At 38.2% G+C, this 21,285-nt stretch overlaps 1 protein-coding gene across 4 annotated transcripts in view; it reads right to left on the bottom strand.

Annotated features, from left to right (window-relative positions):
- Window positions 1-3,017: 3,017 nt before the first annotated feature.
- The window catches only part of LOC108509785 (multidrug resistance-associated protein 1-like), a 32,080-nt gene continuing 13,812 nt past the window's right edge, over window positions 3,018-21,285 (bottom strand). For all 4 annotated transcript variants that reach the window (XM_017839362.1, XM_017839364.1, XM_017839363.1 and 1 more), the window contains 18 exons: window positions 21,139-21,205; window positions 19,793-19,919; window positions 19,045-19,221; window positions 18,348-18,515; window positions 17,066-17,252; window positions 15,434-15,503; window positions 14,492-14,552; window positions 13,092-13,311; window positions 12,453-12,607; window positions 11,044-11,199; window positions 9,926-10,125; window positions 8,987-9,113; window positions 8,163-8,264; window positions 7,139-7,282; window positions 6,359-6,517; window positions 5,098-5,264; window positions 3,888-4,082; window positions 3,018-3,433 (listed from right to left, as the gene is read on the bottom strand). In XM_017839362.1, the coding sequence (XP_017694851.1) occupies window positions 3,322-3,433; window positions 3,888-4,082; window positions 5,098-5,264; window positions 6,359-6,517; window positions 7,139-7,282; window positions 8,163-8,264; window positions 8,987-9,113; window positions 9,926-10,125; window positions 11,044-11,199; window positions 12,453-12,607; window positions 13,092-13,311; window positions 14,492-14,552; window positions 15,434-15,503; window positions 17,066-17,252; window positions 18,348-18,515; window positions 19,045-19,221; window positions 19,793-19,919; window positions 21,139-21,205 (2,594 nt within the window). In that variant the 3' untranslated portion in view covers window positions 3,018-3,321. The remainder of the gene's footprint in view (window positions 3,434-3,887; window positions 4,083-5,097; window positions 5,265-6,358; window positions 6,518-7,138; window positions 7,283-8,162; window positions 8,265-8,986; window positions 9,114-9,925; window positions 10,126-11,043; window positions 11,200-12,452; window positions 12,608-13,091; window positions 13,312-14,491; window positions 14,553-15,433; window positions 15,504-17,065; window positions 17,253-18,347; window positions 18,516-19,044; window positions 19,222-19,792; window positions 19,920-21,138; window positions 21,206-21,285) is intronic.

Raw genomic sequence — 21,285 nt, 5'->3', positions numbered from 1 at the left:
CTGCACTGTGTAAAACAAGCAGACCTGTGTAAAAACAGAGCCACATCACAGTAAGTTAAACGATTAAAAGCTTTTTGCAGTTTTGGGACAAGCTGTCCCAAGGAGTGTGGGAGTGACTTTAAACTGGTAAACTCTCGAGGCAAATAAATGAAGTACTTTTGTTTGTTTCACATACTCCTTCACTCTGGAGGAGTTAAATCTCCTTCAGTGTTAATCTGGGAATTGGAAGGGAAGGGTGAGTTGTTTACTTGTAAAAAAATTCACAAAAGGGTATTTATTGAAATTTCTATACAGGTTGGGTTTTTTAGTGGAGAAATTACTGTACATTGGGTATCTCACAATGCATCCTTATTTATTAAATAACTTTTTTGAATTCTGCAAATTATTTATTTTGTATCTTTTAATACTGTATTTTGGCACAAACCATTGAATTTTAAAGATGAGTCTGCTGTACTAAGTGGATATTTTCAGGTATGCACATGGGCTGCTTATCAAAAGTCTCTTTAAACAAATTGATATTTGAAGGCTGAAATCTTTCTAAAATCCTTGAAATCTACAGTTGCCTGTGGTGTTAGATGTGTAACAAGTTTCTATAGCTTAAGCCTGTTTTGTGAGTTGAAATTCTGAAAGCATTAAGAGGCCTCAACAGTTGTATGTTCCTGAATTGTTTCCCAGTGCAGAGGATGAAATGCATTTTATAAATAACATTTTAGAATGTTTTTAATAAAAGCAATTTCTATCCCTTCTGAGCCTCATTCTCACTTCTCACAGACCTGCTCTGGTCCTTTTGCTGTCCCACCCTTCCTTTCCCTATCCCAAGGTATCTGGCTGGAAAAGGAGTCCAAGAGTAGCTCCTCAAGGAGCTGAGGAGCTCATCCTCAAGTGGATGAACAGTTGGGTCCCTCTCAGGATCTCCAGCTAAGTGAAGGTCACCTGCCCAGGCCCAACAGGCCCAAGCACCTTCTCAGGACTCTGAGCAGGTGGTGGCCCTGTGGGGCAGAGCCTTTCTCACAAGGTGGGTGCCTATGAGTGGTCCCTCAGGACAAGACTGGGACCTGGGAGGCTTAGGGGAATTCCTGTTTGGAGGAGAAAGGGCAGAAGGGGCGAGGTGTGCACTGAGCTGGCCTGCAGGGCTACATGGCTTTGTGCTGGCAAGGGAGTTGGCTGGTGCTGTGTTGTTTTGGTGGGTTGGGTACTACAAAACCTGAGTTAATACTGAACTCAGCCAAGTGATCCTTCTTTGTTTCTTAGAGTGCCTCTGACATCGGGTGTGTGAGGCAAGGAGAGGCTGCAAACCCTGGGTGATGTGCTTAATGCAAAACTGCCCTTCCCTGCCTACCTAAGCTTGTTAGGTGATTTATTTTGGTAAGCCACTGCTGCATGGGAACAGCAGGAGCATATCATGCTGCTTCTGCCTCTGGTGCACCTCCTTTTACAAAGTTAAATGTGAGGGGTACAGCTTGCTGAAAGAGAAGGAATGTCCATGTGGCTTTGCTGACACTAGGACTGCATTTTCTTTTCACTCAGTCTTTGAAATTGTTCAGTCTGCAGCTCTCCCAGCTGTGGTCTGAAGGGAGGCTGAAGCTGAAAGGCTATGTCAGCCTGCCAGTAAGTATAGAAAACCCTCTTTCCCACAAATAATACTAAACAAAGAAAGTGAAGATTACCATGCACCGATGCCAGTCCTCAGATTATTTTCTCTGGACCTTGCAAAAGGGATTGGTCTCTGAGGTACTGAAGTCTACCTCTCCTAGCCTTATGCCTAAAGCTTATTAATCACTTATGGAATGGCACTCACTTCAGTCCTTTCCAGTGCCTCTGCAACACTTCAGGTAAGGATAGGTTTGGAGGGGCAGCATGAAAAGGCAGGGAAGGGATGGGGACAAGGTTGGGGGAAGCAGAGCCACAGAAAAGCCTGCCTGGGGCACTGTGAATGTTGCAGGGAAGGCAAATGTGGGCACAAAAACGTCCTGCTCAGTTGGGAAGGTACTGCTGGCCTCATTTGGGAGAAAAAAGAGGAAAAGAGAAGAAAAGCAGAACATTTTTCTGTTTCTTGAGAAATATTTTCTAACACCTGCCTCTCCAGGACTTTCAGAGCATAATAATTACTTGGGCTGGGCTGTTCCTAGTCAAAAACCATTATATGCTTCTAATAGTTTTCTGGGAGTGAAAGTATGTTGAGTTGTGTTTTGCAGCCAGTTAAACTGGACAGTACTTTGTAACGTACGAGGATAGGCTTGCGTTTTTACCTTCAGGAAAGGAGAGAGAAATCATTCACCTTCACTGCAGTAGAATCACATCTTTGAGGAACTCTCTTCAGAGAGTCTCCACCACCCTTCTAAAACAGCAAATATGTTTTGCTTGCTATTGGGTAAGACATTCAGATCATACTTGATATAAACCAGGTGTCAATATTAAACTAATATAACAGGGCTGTAGCCTGGAACTGTATTCAGGTACCTTGTTGTTTGTTTTTTTTTTAAAGCAGTTGATGGGGATCTGATCTTAAAAAACTAAGTGAAGGTTGATTACACTGGTTGAGTTGGTATTAAATTGGAAGAGCTTCAGGAACTGTAGTAAAAAGCACATGCACATTTGACTGGCACTTTCAGTAAATGTATATAACCTGTCCTGCTGCTGTAATTAGTATTGAAGTTTACTTTAAAATTTACTACCAAAGAGGCAGCTGCACCTGACTGTATTTTTCTGGGATTCTTTCACAATGGGATCTTGTAATGGACAATTAGATACATAAGATGTGTGGTTTTCAGTTATTCAGAAATCACAAGGTCAAAAGGCACATTTATTGTCTCAAGAACTGCCTAAGTATACATGTACATATGCATGTCTTAAAAATCAGCCCCAAGTGACATCTGTCTGTATGTCCACACAACAAGCAGTTTTGTTTTTCCTGAATGCGTAATCATAATAAGAATGTATTAACTAAATGAGCATAATGACAGAGCAGCTTAATTAAGTACTATTTTTTAATTAAGACCAACCTGTGAACAGCAAGATTTATTTTTCAATCAGTCTTTACCAGTGCAACAGTTAACATATGCCATGAAAATTACTGCTTCATTATGTTGTTCCAGTGCCAACGTGATCAAAAGAAGTGATTTGTATAAAATCTGAAAGTTATTTTAGGAAATCTGATCAATATAAACAGGTTGTAGCTGTAGTAAACAGCAATGCTGCCAGAAGCTCTTGATTAAGCTCTTAAGTAAGGTATTTTATAAGGAATATAAAATATTGCATTTATATATGGGGAATGCCAGAGATCCCTTGAGTGTTCCGTAAGAATTCATTCATTAGTTTTCTTTATCTTCTTATCCCAGCCTCTGCAACCATTTCAGAAAAGGCACCTTTTTGTTGCAACAAATTCTGTGGTGTATCATACTCTAGAATCCTTCCTGCATCCAGAACAAGCACTCTACAATGCAAAAACAGAAAGATAACAGAAGAAAAATCAGATCTTCAACTGTATTTTTCTGTCCTAATACAGATATCTCTGGATAATGGGAAGGCTTACTTAGAAGAAATATAATTGCATTAGTGAATTCATTAGTTCATTCATTCTAAAGCTAGGAACTAGTATGTTAAAAAAAACCTTTTTAAAAAGGCATTTTTGCTTAATTGGTAAAAATGCTACAGTATAGTCCATTCACTCTAGAGAATTAAGTGGTCTTACTAGTAGCTTATACCTGTCCCTTAGCAGGAAAATTAGTAAATTAATTTTGTAATTAGAAGGGGGAAGCAGAATACAGGTTATCAATATTTAATTAAAATTGATGCTCACGTCGTTTTTGGTATCTTGGATTACAAAGGTACAAAGACATCAAGGTTAGAAGTGTTGAGAGGGTAAACCTCAGTAAGTGAAAACTTACCTCTCTGAATCCATGACTGTATGTAACCTGTGGGCTATAGTTAATACTGTGCAGTTGTGAAACTCTCTTTTGATGGTGGACTGCACAAAGTTGTCCGTTTCCATGTCAACAGAAGCTGTTGCCTCATCCAGGACCAGGATCTTTGTCTTTCGCAGCAAAGCACGGGCCAGACAGAGCAGCTGTCTCTGCCCAACACTGTTAAAAATATATTTGAGAAGGGCAGGTCAGGCACAAAGAGGAAGGGGAGAACAAGGTAAAGCTGAGATTACTATGAAGCTTATCTGTACTGTCTTTGCTAACAACACTTCCTGAAAAGAACAGTGAAATATGTTCACCTTGTTTTGAAAGTTTTATTTCCTCTTGCTCAGCATATCAATTGTAGTTAAGGTGGGACTCTTCCACACCTGTGGCTGAACTTTGTAGTGTAAACCTAGTCTTCAGTTTCTATATTCACATTATAATGGGCACTCTGAGTAAGCCAAATTGAATGCCAACCCCCTTCTTAATAATGTTCAGTGTAAAAGTTTGGATACTCCTGTATGTGAGCTGTGCTATGTGCCTCCTAGAACCATCCTCCTGCAAGTGATCTGTCAAAAAAAATTCAGGTTGATATTCAGTACACTCAGGTTGATATTCAGCACACTCAACATTGAAGACCTGCCCCTTTGCTGCTGAAAGCTTCAGTATGTGTCTCCTTGAGTTTAGAGTTCTTTTATTTCAAGTGTCACCCTCCTTGCATAGCGTTTTACAAGGAAAAACTGAGTTTCTTTGCCTGAGAAAATAAAGCAAAGGAATAAGCTCTTTGGAGTTTAGTGGCTTTTGGTTTTGTTGGTTTGGGGTTTGTTTTTTGTTTTGTTTTTTTTTTTCCCTGGTTTGAATTTTTTTTTTAAATTTAAATTAATGAGTACTTTTCTGCCCAAATCTAATTAGGTGCTACATGAATTCCAACACCACACCCCCCTTCTTTACACTTCCTTATATACTTGAGCTGAAAATAGTCTACTTCCTTGGCTTCCCATATACCATAGGACTTTATACAGTTGTGACCAGTTGGGCACCTCAAAGAAACTCACACAATCAGAATAATTCCACTTAGAATGACAGAAGTGTCACTTTTATCCCGATACTTTCTGAAGTAAACCCTCTGGAAGGAACACATAGTTTTACAGTACTGGAAAATAACTGCAATGGTACTTTCTTGATTATGTACCTGAGATTGTCACCACCTTCTGAAATCTCATGAAGGAGCTTCTTTGGCAGTGACCAGACAAAATCCTTTAAGTCACACAGTTCCAGCACCTCCCACAGTTCAAGATCAGAGTGTTTTCCAAGTGGATCCAGATTTGACTGCAGTGTCCCAGAAAACAAGATGGGGTCCTAAATAACAGCAGAATGTGAGTGCACAATTCCAACACAACCCTAAAACAGTCTGCCATAAATCCTTATATAACAGAGGGAACTGGGACAAATAATCTTGGAAATTTTAACAGTCTGAAGCCGGTGAATGGAAGCACAAAAATAATGTGGTGTCTCTGTGAGATGAATTCTTTTTTAGGGTAAAATGCAAAGGACAAGAGATTCCTTGTGCATTCACTGTGCTCCGGTTCTATGGCTGACCACAGACCTGTCCAGCACGTGGCAAAAGCCACAAGACATCAATTATTACTATTGCTAAGTTTCTGAAGCACTGGAGACTACATCCATGGGCACTGGTAAGTAAAATTGGAAGGCTAAGATTCTAAGTTAAATCTGGTTAGAGACACACAGGAAATATTACTGGGGTTAAAGCTCAAAAAAAGTTAAGAAAAAACCCAAACCCTTCCTTTGAAAAATGTCAGATAAATTTAATGTAAGTGATGTTAGCATCACCCACGCACAAAAATGTTTGCATCAGTGGCATTCAGGGGAAGTGCAAAAAGTCTCCAGATGATCATTAAATTTGTGTTCTAGGTTTTACTTTATACTAGAGCATTTCAGTGTAAATCAGTTTACAAGTATGAACACAATCCTAATGACATGTGAACTAATCTTGAGCTTTCTGTCCCGTTATGAAGTAAGCAGGGACACCTTTACAAAGCAGACTATAGCAGATTAATTTCAATATATATTCCCGACATTCTCCATATATTCCCGATATTCTCCATACATAATTGGAGGTATTTTAAAATATTTTTGCCCTCAAGTGGAACTTTGGAAACCCTCTATGTAACTATACATATAAAGACTCTGGAGAACCTGAGTTATGCTAGCTAGACTGCTAAACTAAGCATGGTATACCAAAACCTAATGTCATGACATACAGTGGTCTCCCTGTTTTGAAGCTTCTTCCACATAATTGCCAAAATTCTATTGGAGTTTTAAGCCTCTGTTTCCAGGCAGCCTGTGGACTTTGAGGATAAAATTTCTCCCAAAAACTGAATGTTTTGTGTTAGTCGAAAAAGAGTAATAGTTATCTCTAACGCACATCTCACCTGTGGAATAATGTTAAGATTTCCACGCAGGTCATGGAGACCAATAGTTGATATGTCAATTCCATCGATAATTATTTTGCCTTCACATCCCTCCAGAACTCTAAACAAGCAATTTGTGAGTGTTGATTTACCAGATCCTGTTCTTCCAACAATTCCAACCTGAAACAGAAAGTTTTATGACAGTGTAACTTTCTATGCTGCATATTCCAGATGAAAAATGATATAGTGAGTTATATGATACAGTGAATTCAGTTTCACAGCTCTCAATCCAGTTCTCCCTCAGGAGCTGATTCTGTGATTCTGTGACTCTGAGCTGTAAAAGCCTATGCCTGGTTCAGTGGGAATACTTTTCATTTCCTCTCCCTTTTTTTCTTGCACTCCTCAGCTCAAACCAAAGACTCTAAACTAGGTCTCGTTTGGTGCTCCTTGATCCCAAGCCCAAAGCTGATTAGCGCTAACCTGGAAATGTATTTCTCTGCATAAACACTGAGCACAGGGGACAAGAAGTCTAAATTCAAATTTGGATCTTCTTCCTTAGAACAGCCAAATTCATAAAAATTTATCTCAGTTTCACATAAGGATAACAATTTCTACATATTCCTACAAAACACTTTTCCTTTTCGCTTTTGCCTTGTCTTTACTCTCTTCTCCATTTAATATCTTCCCTGTTCAACATCATCTTGCTGCATCTAGTAGTGCAGTCTCCTTATCTGAAATATTTTTGAAGTAGAAAGTTGTGAAACGGAATTTAATACATCTATTTCTTATTACATACAGTACCTTTTCTTTACTCTGTGTCTGAAAAGAGACATCATTCAGGACTAAACCAAGATCCTTCCTGTAATGAGCCTTGTAGTTAACAAACTCTATTTTTCCTCTATCAGGCCACCCCATTGGTGGTCTTTTAGACTTTATCCATGGCTCCTGGAATTAAAACCATTGGTATTTCAGTATACAAGAGTAAAAATGTTACAAGATAAAATACACATATCTTTGAAAATCCCAGCATGTCTAGGGTAATTCTAATGCAATATAATGGAAGGAGAACCTATTTTCATGAACTCTGGGAAGAAGCATGTGGGGTTGTTTAACAACATCTTACACGCTCATTTAAAAAAGTAAATTCAGTTTAACTGGGTAGCTGCTAATAGTCTAGTATCTGGTACCAGCTGACAGGAACTGAACTGAATCTGACGCTTAATCTCCCAGATTTTTTAAATGCATATTCAATGAGAAACATTTTGTTTTCAGGAGTAGGAGAAAACAGAAAGATGTGAACAAAGAAACATAAACATGAGGGAAGGGTAAAAGAGAATGAAGAAGTAAGGGACAGCCTTGTTTGCCTTCATGCTTGACATGGACACTACTTTCAGAAAAGCACAACAGCCAAGGCAAATTGATTTCAAATAAATGTCTCCCCAGACATGAGGCGAGTACCAATTAAAGGTCAGAGAGGCCTCTCTTCCTCTCTCCCCCTCCTCAAATGCTCCTCTTGGCTTCACGTAACACAGGGAGTTCACCTGAGCCACAGCTACAGTCCTACTACAAAATCTACTGCTACGAATGATGACAAAAAATTTACTGGTCAAAGTAGGAATAAAACTGCTATGACTATAAATGTGATGAAGAACTACATATTCTCAATGCAAAGAAAAAAACCACACAAAAACCAGACAGCATTTAACAACAATTACCTGCTATTACCACTCACCAACATTAAAGTCAATCTAATTAGTCATTTTTTTCTATGCACAGAAATTAAATACTCAAGATGAAGGCTCAGCATTTCAAGAAGAATGCTCACCTCTTTATCCATTGTTGCATATTCACAAACTCTTTCAATTGAAACTGCATTGGTCTCGATTTCACACGCTCTACGCACCCAAAGATTTAGAATCTGAATTACCTGGGGAAATAGTTACATTGGAGAATGTAGAAATTCGACTCTTGTGAGCTGGCTATGACGTGGATAAGCCACGACAGATAATAGACTCCATAGTTTTTTTTGTATTTCTATTCATTAGTAATGTCAGCTGGGTTTCTGAAGCACTTACCACAGTGAGAATTTAGACAATGCTAGGCTCCTTAGCATCACAAAATTGAAGAAAATTGGATGTTTACTTTCTGTCTACATCATACTTTAGACTTAACTAGCAACTTATCAGTAAAGTTTATTGTACTTCAAGACACCCTATAGTGTGGTTCTCACATACTACCTTTACAAGGGCAATGCCAAAGCAAATGACTTCAGTGAATAGAATTCTAAGTAAATGTTCCTACATAACATTCAGTAAGTGAACAAGAACAAGAAATCAAATATGAAGTATAGTTGTACATGACTAAGCTTCCTATCTGGTTGAACAAAATACTTAAAAATACACTATACCTAGTTGATTAATTTATTTTTAAATATGTTTTAATAATTATTATTCCATCTAAATGCAGAAGTGGAAAATAATTAATGGGAAGCTTCCCAGAATTAATGCAATTCAAAGGAAAACTGTTTTGCCCAGGGGATTTAGTGTTGTTGATGCCACAGTGCATATTCACCTACTCGACTTCACTGTATGTATACTGCTCTTTTTATATGCAACGTGGTAACAGCAAAAAGTTTATTCTATTACTTACATTTAGACCATAGGATATCAATAAACCCACTGTAGAAGAACTCACTGTATTTCCAGACAGTGCTACAAACAGTGCAGCAAAGAACACCATCAAATTTCCCAAAAACTCAAGCCTGACAGTTAGCCAGCTGTAGTAAATGAAGGCAAAGAAAAAAAAGAATTACTACAGAATTTTTATAGCACAGTGAAGATATTTCTAATGTAATGACTCCGAGATCATTATATTAGCAATTTACCCACTTCCCCAAAGAGACAGGTACCATCATTCCCATTTTACAGAGGGACTGGGGAGGGAATATGACATATCTAGAACTGGTAGCACCACTAAAACTAAAAGTCCTGTGTCTCAACTCCTGGCCAGCTCTCCCTTCACTCCTCATACTGCTTTCTTGCTCTCCCTGCCTGGAAAAGATTCAAGCATACGACTGAAAACCAGACATGAAAATCTTCTCCTTGCTAATCTCTGCCTGTAACTGAACTGAATCACAAAGGAAGGTGAGGAAATGGACTTTGTTTGCTTAAACCCAAGATTCCACTCTCAACATCCAGCTGGTGCCTGTGGATACAGACACTGGGTTACTTCCACATGAACTACTGAAACACAAATTTGATTTGTTCATAAACTTGCAAGAAGAACTATTAGCTGAAGTGTAGCATAGTCCATGCTCATGACTGATCGGTAAACTTTTTTCTTTTCTTTTTTAAAATACTCTCATCCCAGACAGCATATGCACATTTTCTATATAAACCCACTATTTTATGGTACATAAAGAAAAAATCATCCTAGTGCTTAAACACTATGCATTCATTATAAAGAGTGGTGGATAAATTGCTCTTGTCCTTGCTTCTCAGTGGCTCTACTCTGACTACAAGTGAACACTGAGTTGTGGAATTCTACAGAAGAAGGTTCAGTCACAGATGAAGAACTGCTGCAAAGTACCTGTTTGAGATGAGGTTGTTGTAGACGCAAACTACGTTCTCATACACAACATCATAGTTTTTTCTAATGAATCTCTCTTGGTAGCCAAATGCTCGAATTGTTGATCGCCCCACAAGAGTCTCACTGAAGTGGGAGATCACTGGAGGCTGCGATGCTCCCACCAGACGTCGAATTTGTCGTGAGCTCGCAATGTAGTATCGCTAATGAAACAGTACAGACAGTAGCCAGTTAAATATTCTCATAAGGAATTCCTGTAAATTTTTAACATGGAAAAAGTTGAAAGCGTCTACACAGAAAAAAAAGCTGTTCAAAACCAACACAGAAGGAAAACCCAACTGCCATATATAAATTACTGGTAAGGCTAAAATAAAAGAACATCATTTCCAAGTTCTATACAAAATGTGCTGTACCACCAGGGGTGTGTAACAACCAACTAAAACTTCAGTGTAACTTCCAAATTAGAATGTCCCAATTCTTTCTAAGATGAAAGTCAGCCTTTATTTCTTCCATGTAATGATGTCTGTATTTCAGCTCTTTAGCAGACACCGAATTCAGGCACTCTTTTCCTTCCTCTATGTTCTTATTTTAAGAGTCTTTAACATCTTTAATCCCAGACCATACTCTGACTATTAAGAAACAGGCAAGCAGCCATTAGTCTTTCTGAAACATTAATTTTTGGCTTCTCAGTACCACAACTGAAACTCTGCACAAAAAACAGCACAGGTAGTTTAGGCATCATTCTATGTACAGCTGCTGTTTCAGGGTTATCCTTCAGCTGTTAACTTTCACTATAATATACACTCCGTTTCTTCAGGTAACTTCAGCAAATTTCTTGCTGAGATCTCTATCAATATTGTATCTTCCCACAAAAAAGCGAACTATGAAGAGAAAGATGTAAATTCCCAAGAATTACAGGATATATTCAGGAAGTGTCCAAATTTCCTTTCAAGAACTCTGAAGATTTTTTTTCTGAAAACAATTTCAGATGTGTTTTGCATATATATTTGTATATGTATTTTTTTTCCACAATAAAAAATTATTTAAGCCTGTATGCTGGATTGTTTTAGACATTTTATCCATGCACATCTAGAAATCCCTATTAAGAACAATGCACTTACTTGGATAATTAAATAAAAGTGTCCCAGGGGAATAATTACCACTATGAATAGTGGTGAGGCAGATGTGATAACTAGAATGGTTCCAATAACATCCAGGGTAAAATTCAGCCAAGTTCCCAAGTAGAAATGGAAACGGACATCCACGACAGATAAGTCCTGTAACAATGCACAGAAAAATCAAGATTTTGTGAGTAAATTCCACTAAAAACTTTGAGAAACCTAAATTAATTGATCTTTTAGTGTATTACACAACCTCTTGGTATTATTCTAGAGAACATAACCATCAGCAGTCACTTAGTAACGCATTGCAACAATCTACTTATGACGGGAGTGGGAAGCATTAAAACTGTAGTAAATAACACTTGTTTGTGCAATAAAGGTTCCACTTATAGCCAAAGACGTACAAAAGTAGAAAATAACGTTCACTTGTAAGTGAAAATAACATTCACTTCTATATGCCTCTGAGAACATGAATTTAATGTATTAACTAGTTTTGACAATTACATTAGATTCTGACATACAGAATCTATTCGGATGAAAATGAAGGATTTTCCAATACTCTGGATAGTACACAACAATCAGAACTCAGTATATACTCCTTATTTTCAGCATAAAAGAGAGTATAGCTTTTTGCTTTTACAAAACTTCGTCACTACGTCATTTTTCAAATCCAATTTGCATTTGCCACAAGGCAAGATACCATTCGAAAAAACCAAATTGATGCCAAGTCAAAGGCGCATCTACCCTTGTGCACTTTTGCAGCTGAGACATCCTTCCTTTTGTGCAACCCCAAAGGTAAGTAATGACAAAGTTTAATAATAAAAATCCTTATCAAGACGGACATTAGCTTAAACACTGTTCCCCGTTTGCCCGCTCCTGCTTCCCAAATCGCCCTGCCCCGCCCCTGTTTGCCAGCTCCGGATCGTCGGCGCACGGAATGAGGGAAAACCAGGACTGGATTTTTCTGGAGTACTGAATGGATTTCAAAAAAAAAAAAAAAAAAATGAAAGATTGGGCTTGATGATCTCAGAGGTCCTTTCCAACCCGGCTGATTCTATGATTCGGTGATATTATTGAAGAAAAATACAGTTTTCTTTTAAAAATAGACCAGATTTAGGTCTGATAAACCAGTTGCACTGCAGGAATGGTCTTTGAGGAATGAACTCTTAATGATCTTGGATAGGGTCTATACAACTTCTATCAAAAATATGTTTTGATGGTTTTGTAAGAAAATAGCTTGAGACAGTTCTTTAAGTTTTATGCACTGGAACAGCTTCCCATTGCTAGATATTGCAGTGCTTTTCTTTCATATAATTATTTTTTTAACAATGCTAAAATGGAATTAAAACCAAGCCAACTCAAGCTTCATTTTCATAAAATGGATAACTCTGCATGAGTGTTCCCTTTACCTTTGTGAACCTGCTGATGATCCGACCAACTGGATTAGTTACAAAATGCTGCAGAGGAAGGTGCAGCACGTTGTCCAACAGCTGACCATGCAACACCCGGGAAGCAGACAGGGATCCCCTGGTGACCACATAAGCACCACAGCAAACGAGCAGGCCTTGGGAATGGATAAATTGAAAGACAGTATGAATGGCTGGGTTGGGAAAAGGGATGGAGCTTGTTCCTGTCGCTGTTTTCTAGCACAGTGACCAATCCCACAGTTGCGCTTCCTCTCAGTTTTACAAATGTACATATTTCATTTTGTTGATACATCTTAGTACTTCCTAAGTATGATTTTCCTGCAGTTAAGTCTCTTCTGCTAGCACACCACTTCACATCCATACTGAATCCCCACCTCAACGAGACGCCAACAGAGCTTCATTAGGTTACGTATGTATGTTCCAAGAATTCACAGCAATATCATCAAATTAAACTGCATTTTCTTCTACATGTCTGTAATATGGCTCCTGCTCTCCCCAAGTTTAACTATTATACTGTGTTGCACACCATGAAACAAATAGCACTATTTCTTTACTGACACATATTCAGGCAGATCAAATTTGGCAAACAGTGAGAAAAGAGTCATAAATGCTCATCCTTGCCTTGAATGAATCCCAGAAGCCCGTAGATAGAAAGCTTATAGTTTCGTGACTGTTTCCATTCTGTGAAATCACTAACTTGTGCTGTTTCTGCAATCCAGGTGCTAAGCCACAGATTTTGTCCAATGCCTAGTGCATTCTGGCCTATATAAGCAGCTATGGTCAACCACATCCATCGCCAGCTGAAGGCTTGGAGGTATTTCAAGACAACTGACATTTTCATCTAAAAGAAAAGAATACATGAAAAAGAGAAGGTACTCATAAAATCATAAACAAAACTTTCACCTCGAAAAAAAATTACTCATAAAATCATCATCATTCTTGAAGGCAAATACACATGGGAATTGGATACATTAAATTCGGAATAAATCTAAATAATTTCTGAATTAAATCTGATAAATTAGCTATATAAAATTGTACTGTGAAAAGCTTTTGTCTCCCATTAGACTCTGTTCTTTAATGATACATCTCATAGGCAATCTTGCTTGAGATACTTTCCAGTGTCAGACTTTTACGTATGTAGATTATACAAAAAAAAGAAAGAAAAAGAAAATAAAAAACAACAAATGAACCAACCAAAAGTGAAATTCCTGACAGTCTGTATGAAGCAAATTTTACTCTGTTCATCAGTGGAAGTAGAAACTTTAGAACTACCACTCTGGGCTACTGGAGCCAAGGAAATTAGTGACAGCAGGAGAAAGTTCTCATTCTTGGTGTAGATGATGATGGGGCCGAAGTAAGCTAGGCCACTTTAAAGGCAGAGCTGGTAGGAGCAGATTCTTGGATTTCATTACAGGATCTGAAGTGAAATGAGCTCCAGTTGGCACAAACTCTTCTGTCTCTTCTTTAAATTCATTTTTTTCCAAGAGCCTATTTCTACCATCTTGTTAGAAATTCTTCAGCCCTCCACTCCACTGTTCTTATCTCAACAGAACTACAGCTTCACAAGAAGCTCTGGCCTTCTCTGAAGTGCTTCACTTGGTCTTTTCCCTCTTTCTTGCAACTGGCAGATTTTTTTAATGGAGACTGCAGAAAGTGTGCTTCTAACATAAAACAATACTGCAACATTACCATGAAAAATTTCTAGTCTCTGCTCCAGCACGTAGCTGTTTAAGTTTCCTAAAGATAGACAGAAAGTTTTTCTAACAGAAATAAAAGTGTTTTTTAATCATCTTCTTTCTGAAATATGCAAAACTAGGTCAACTTAGACATAATATGAAAATACAGCCAGCAGCAGATCATCAAAATAGAAAATCTCTGACCATATGCTTAAAATTTGATGAAAACATGTAAGGTTTATTTTAAATTCAGTAAAGAGATCTAAGAAACAAAAAACTGCAGTAGCAAAATAAGACATTTTTATAAAGACAAATGTCAAAGCTTTTTCTATCAGTGATACTTACGCCGCCAGCAGCAACTTCCTCTTTATTGTTAGTGTGTGCTTTCCGCTGACCAAAGGAAGAGCTGCAAACAAGAAACACTTTCAAATCTTCCTGTGGGTCCTCATGCAAAGAACGTATCCATTTATTCCCAAACAAAACCGGATGCTATAAAATCACATAAATTTTTCCTGTGGAGACACCAACTCTCCTGAGCTGTTCTGTTTTTGTTGTGAGAACAATGTTATGGTCAGAAGACAAGACTAGGTACGGCCTTTTAAATTCCTGTATAACTGTGTGTAGGTAAGACTGAGTTTGCCCTGCTAAAGATGTGTGACCACCCTTTCCTGAGGCAACTTGGGTCTCTTTTACTGTTTGACACATCTGATTCTACTACTTCTGGACCAGGCTGGTTAAGTTTAAGTGACCTACACCATCTTAACCTTCTAGGTTGAGTCTCTTCTACTTCGTCTTTGCACTATCCTCTATCGCTGCAAATATACCACTACTGTGCTTTACACAGTGATCCAAGAGGTCATTCAACTCTTTGGGAGCCCACAAGTTTTCTTAAAGGTGGAAAAAGACACATAAACATTTAAAAAAAGGAGCATAAACAACATAATATATATTAAGAAGTCAAATTGCTGTCTGGGAATTGTGGGTGCATCCCCACCAGAGGCTTCAGCTGGTCTTCTGAAAGCCCCCTTCACTCCTGCCTAACACACTTTGGTTCACACAGTGAAGCAGCCCATGGACTGGATCTCTTGAACTCATGTGGCACATTCACTGGATTTCTTTTGTATAAAGGGAAACCAGACACACGCTCTCCAAGGAACTGCTAACGGGCATTCAGGCTTAACCCATGTTTACACCTTGAAGCATGGTGTCACAGCCTTCAGCACTTAGGGTTGTTCTAGCATTGCATCAGTTAAGCAATGGCTAATTTTTTTTTTTTTTAATACCTACTCCTTATGTTTCAGCAGCCCTTTTTGTTGTAGTTTCCTTCCCAGCTGGCCCTCTTCCTTTGAAGAACTCACTACAATGGAAAAAAAGTAGAGAAATCTTTTCAGTATTATACCATGAGTAGACAGGAACAGTACAAGAAGAGAGAAATAAAAAATGGGGACAAAATGATGAATAGGAATACTTTAAATTAGGAACTCCCTAAACTGACCTAATATTGGGACAGCTAATATCCAAGACAGACACGTTTGTGACCAAATGCTAGAACTGTGACAGCAGGTAAATCCCCCCCATGAGCCTAGAGTATCCTTGGAATTCCGTTCCTACTTAGTGAAAGTATTAGTATTCCTGCAAATAGTAACATTAGTGTTTATCTCAAAGAATTCTTTGATCATGGCTGGAAAGCTGAGCTTACTGGTTTTTTTTGTGTTATTGAAAGGACTCAAACACTTTTTTTCTTCCAGGAACTGATTTTTTTCTTCTTTTTTTTTTTTTTTCATATTTGATATTATTTTCTTCAACAGATGTTAAGACAAAGATGTTCTCTACATCCAGCCCTCCTGCTGAGTGTACCTCTGCTGTACAATTTTGCATCACAACACAGTGCATGATGTTTCTTTTCCTCATGACTTTGTTTCCCCTCCCCTCTCTTTATTACCCTTTGTGAATAGTGGATATTTCCTTACAGGGCCACTTCACACTGTCATCCCAGCAGAGCTAACACGAGACTGCCCATTGCTGCCTTTTGCAAATTGGCTGTTCTGTCTTTCCACTCCTCTCCATCAAACCCCAGCAAATGTTTCAGAGCACTGGCTCCAGTACAGGGCCAGCAGAGGCTCAATTTAGAGTTGCTAAGAAAACTGGAAACCAGCATTATAAACACCTGCAGTCACCTAGGTCTTATAGGACTCTTTTGTTCATTTGGATAGATTTCTTCTCTCAAAATTAAAGAACCACAATTAATCTCCTCCTGAAGTACATTATGTAAACAGGTCAGACTGAATGGTCAATGTACCTACTTCTTTCCCACAGCTCCATGAAGAGCACACATTGAACAACTCAGGTACAGAGGTAAGCTGAGTCCCAATCCACGTGAATGACTGCATGTATTTTTAAGGGATTATGCAATATTTATTTACACTGTCTACTTGTTTGCTGGAAGTATTCAATAAGAGCAGTAAAAGTTTAATGAATTTTTTTCTCCTACAAGTGGACCATATTCTCCTGCCCCTCCTGCTGTGCTCTGTGATTACAGCAGTCTAAGGTGATGGAAATGGGAATTATCCAATACAGAACAGGACAAAATCATTGACACTGCAAGATTAATTTGAAATGTCCATATGTTACTTATTAAGTGATGAATCTTTAGCAGAATCATGGAACTTTACATGGTGACTAATACAATATGGAAAAGTTGAAACCAGCTGCATAAGGTGGCTCTATCATACCATTTGATCTCAAGACATTAAAGCCAGAATTTTTTTCAGCTTATAAACTGTAATTCTATAGCAAAACATAGACAGGAATGCTCTATATTTTCCAGCAATTCTTCTATTCATTTTCAGGAGGAGTATTTTGAGAAGCTGCAATGAAAAGTAAAAATACTAAGCAAACACTGTATAAGAATTCTCTCACCTTCCATTGGGGTTGTCTCTTCGCTTGTACGCTCTGCACCGAAGTTTTGAACAAGCTCAACAAAATTAGCTCTCTTTGAAATGAGTTCTTGGTAGGTCCCCATTTGACTTATTCTGCCCTCCTCCATTACTATTATAAGATCAGTGTGAGGCAGGAGTGTGAGGTTATGGGTCACCAATATACGAGTCTGAAACACAATGTTTCCCATTTTGCCATGTAAATATAAACACGTACTAAAAGCAGACATTCAGTTATGATTGCTGGAATGGTATAATGTCATTCTTCTGTGATTTTGCCCATTTATTTGTCTACTTTATTATTATCATTATTATTATTGCTGTTATTTACTGACTACTTTACTATAATACTCTTTTAATTGTCGATTGCAATGTTAAACTCCAAGCTTATTGCTATTTGCTGTTACTTGTATTTGCCTGGTTCCTAATCCTTAATGTTTCTTACCTGTTCCCTGCTCAGGAATGGTTTAGATTAGGTTGTAGAAAAAACACCTAGATACTACAGGTTTTAATGTACTACATGTAGTTATGATAGCCTCAATATTAAAATCTGCCTAGAAGCCTACCAGTACTAGAGCTCTTGCCTCTGCCAAATACTTACAACCAATGTATAAAAACTTATACATCAAGCAGGTAGACTAAGAAAAGGGAGAAGGGAGAGAGGTAAAGTGAAGGACATTTATGAAGCAACAACTGTAGACACAACAGTAAGTGTTTCATGTTAATATATGTGTTTTGCAGGCAGCAGCCAGCAGGAATAATCTGTACTAACACACAACACTGAGGAGAGATTTTTACAAGCTATCTTACCTTCCCACATCAACAGTTTTCAAATGGGAGAATCTATTCCTTCAGATTCCACCTTCCCCTAGGAACTTCTTTGCCCAACAAGAAGCCTTTCTTTCTATAACCTATACTGGCTATAACCTGTTTGCTGCAGTGAGGCATCATGTGTCACCACAAAGGGCTCTGCCCTGCCTTCCATGTGCACACCACGGCATTCCTCAAAAACTGCCAGTAAAGAAGAGATGAGCAACTATTATATGAGTCTTTCAGATTCCCACATTCTTCAGTCTGTGCTATGTCTACCCAATAGGCTTTAAACTGGCACAATTAGCTCTGCTTTTTATTCAGCCTCTTTATTCCGAATAATTTTCATCAACATATCAGGTAAGAGATGAACTTTTGCAGATTGGACTGAGACTTTTACCATGTTTGCTGTATTGTACAAAGCCATTGATAGAAAGGAAGCCATCCTACTTTACCTTGCTTTTTAGGAGACCTGAAGGGCCAATTAGCTTCTCAAAAAGATGTTTTCCAACGTGTACATCTACAGCAGACAGGGGGTCATCCAGGAGATACAAGTCAGCATTGCTGTACGCAGCTCTAGCAAGGCTCACTCTCTGCTTCTGCCCTCCACTTATATTGACACCCTAAGAAAAGAAAGCAAAGTCAAAATAATCCACATTTAAATATGAAATACTAAAGAAGACCAGTGTATCATACTCAGTCTCATCTCTCTATTTTTCTCAGGTAAGCAAAGTAGATTTTATACTACATATGAAAACAGAAAGGCAACATTTGGATTTTCAAATTATTAGAGCAAAGTTTGGGCTCTGTTGATTATTCCCACTCCAAAATGGGCAAATGCAAGGGACTTTGGAAAATTAAACAGTAACTTTTATTTAGTCATACAGACATTTTACAGCATGGGGGAAACCCCCAGAAAACAGGACAGGGCTGACACAAACATCTGTATAGAAAAGAGCCATTTTAAAAATTAATAAGAGTTCAGAGCTTCAACAGAAGTTCAAAGTAAGTTAGCTAAGTAAGGAGATGGGCAAGATGCACTTGGTTGAGTACTGATTAGTCATTACTGTTAATTATCCAACAAATAATATATAAAAACCATAAAGCCATAACTTCTCTTACTGCATTATTTCTGACACCTCAAATTCTCACCCTTTCTCCAATCTCTGTTTGGTCTCCATCCGGTAACTGTTCCAAATCTGGCAGTAAAGCACAAGACTCTAAAACAAGGTTGTAATATGGCCTGTTTAGATCTGCACCAAAGAGAATATTTTCCTGTAAAGTGTCATTTTGAATCCAAGCTTGCTGAGAAACATAAGCCACTGAACCCTAAAAAGAATTGGAAACAATTTTTTTTATTTGAGTTGTGTGAACATACAAAATAGCATTTAAAAATAAATTTGAAATTCTAGCTTTGCCTCAAAGTAACCAGAAATTCCTTCCAAAACTTGAGCATTATTAAACTGTTAAAATTTTTATTAAGTCAGATAATAAAAGCAATCTGTTGAATATTCTTGTATGACAGCTCGCCTATCATTATTACAAAAACCCATATGACTTCAAATAAAACAGACAGAGCTGGGACATATGTGGAGTAAAGTGTTCCAGGGAAAGATCAGAGTGACAAACAAGCATCCATTGTAATATTTATATGCAGCAAAATACATCTGTGTTAAGTAGAAATCAAAATACAGTTTGATTGTTTGTATTTTTATATAACATGCTGTGGAACACGTCAGCTTTAAAATTTAAGATTAAGGGATAGGAACCATAACTGGAAATGCTCTGAAATATTTTTTTACATTAAGCTACATGCCCTCTGAAAATCTATTAATTAGTTCTCCTTAATTTAGGTATTGAGGAGTGTGCAGGGCAGGGGGACACAGACAGACAGTCTTACTCTTCTCTGAACTGTTCCTTCAAGTTTCTCCATTTCTCCAAGAACAGCAGAAAGAAAAGATGACTTCCCTGATCCAACCTGTCCCACAACAGCAACTAAAGAGCCTTCAGGAATCTTGACACTCAAGCTGGAAATATTGAGGAAGAAAAATTAGTTATCCCCTCTGTAAATACTCCATCATGGATGGGTTGTAGCCATCGTAAGAAAGAAAGACTGTATTACCCTTAGAACTATGAGAAATTAGTACTTTAGTTTGCACATCTTTTTACTATGTACCATTTCGAGAACTGTACTGATGACTTTAAGGATAAATTTATTTGCCTCAAGTTAGAGGTTGTGCTTTCATCTGGTCACAATTAAATCAAACGGGAGACAGCCTAAACAGTAAGTGGTCTTACTGTATTCTTCTCAGGCCTGTGGTTCACATTCCACCTTACGCTGACGATCAACTGTTGGATCTCTCATGTAGAATCTACTGTAGCCAGTATGTGATCCCTCTCAGGGAAAAAAAAATAGCTGTTTGGGTGAATAAAGGCTGCCCTTCAGAATCAGTGTATTTTGCTGTCAAAAAACCATAAACTTTACCATACAAGATGCAGTACCTGTACTCTTTGGATCCAAGTGTGCTCTGATTTGAAGGCGTTATGCTACAGTAAGCACAGTCCTTTCAGACTAGAGCTGGAAACACAAATGAGGTAGAGAAAGACTGTACCCAGAGACTGTACCAGACCTCAATGAAGTCTGTATATGATGCTGAAGGCAGGTCATGACTGGACACTATACTGAAGGCTTTGGTGGCTGAGATGTGGACACTCAATGCCCCAACCCTGAGAGGAACAGGGCAGACAGTGTGGTGAGATGGTTAGACTGTGTGGGTTTTAACCTCTTCAGCTCCTTAGTAACATTTAACAGCTGTACTTATCAACTTTTAGTAACATTAAACAGCTGTATTTATCAAATAGGTTATCCATTCCACCCCAGGGTTTGGTTATGCCATGTCCTTACTAATCCTCCAATGTGTTCATTGCATAGCAGTTTAGGCATAGCTGAATTTACACCTAAGAAATACCTTGTTAAGAAATGACCAAAAAAAATGAGGGGTGTTCAGTGTTGGGGAACATGCACTTTCATGAGGTTCCTCTGGGAGCATCAGGGAGACTAGGTCAGATTTGACTTTCCAGAGCACACTGATCATGTGGGAAACTCTGAAAACAATAATTTATGTTCTTTTTGGTATGTAACATCATGAATTAATCTGAATCAGAATACATTTAACCTGACCAAAATCTCTACAGACACCACATTCTGCCAAAGGAGCTCGTAAAAATAAGTAAAAAATACCTTACTTTTTCAAGATTGGCAGGCCATTTTTCTCCCAGCAGAAAGAAGCATCAGTAAAACCAACAGCATGATCTGTTGCAGCAAAGAAAATAGAGCAAAGACTTGCTAATCCATCCCCTCAGTTGAGTTTCTTAGTAATCTTCCATATAAAA

This window comes from Lepidothrix coronata, unplaced genomic scaffold (assembly GCF_001604755.1).
Source record: "Lepidothrix coronata isolate B3197 unplaced genomic scaffold, Lepidothrix_coronata-1.0 Scaffold404, whole genome shotgun sequence".
In the NCBI taxonomy this organism is placed as follows: domain Eukaryota; kingdom Metazoa; phylum Chordata; class Aves; order Passeriformes; family Pipridae; genus Lepidothrix; species Lepidothrix coronata.
This window is presented reverse-complemented; position numbering and strand designations above follow the sequence as displayed.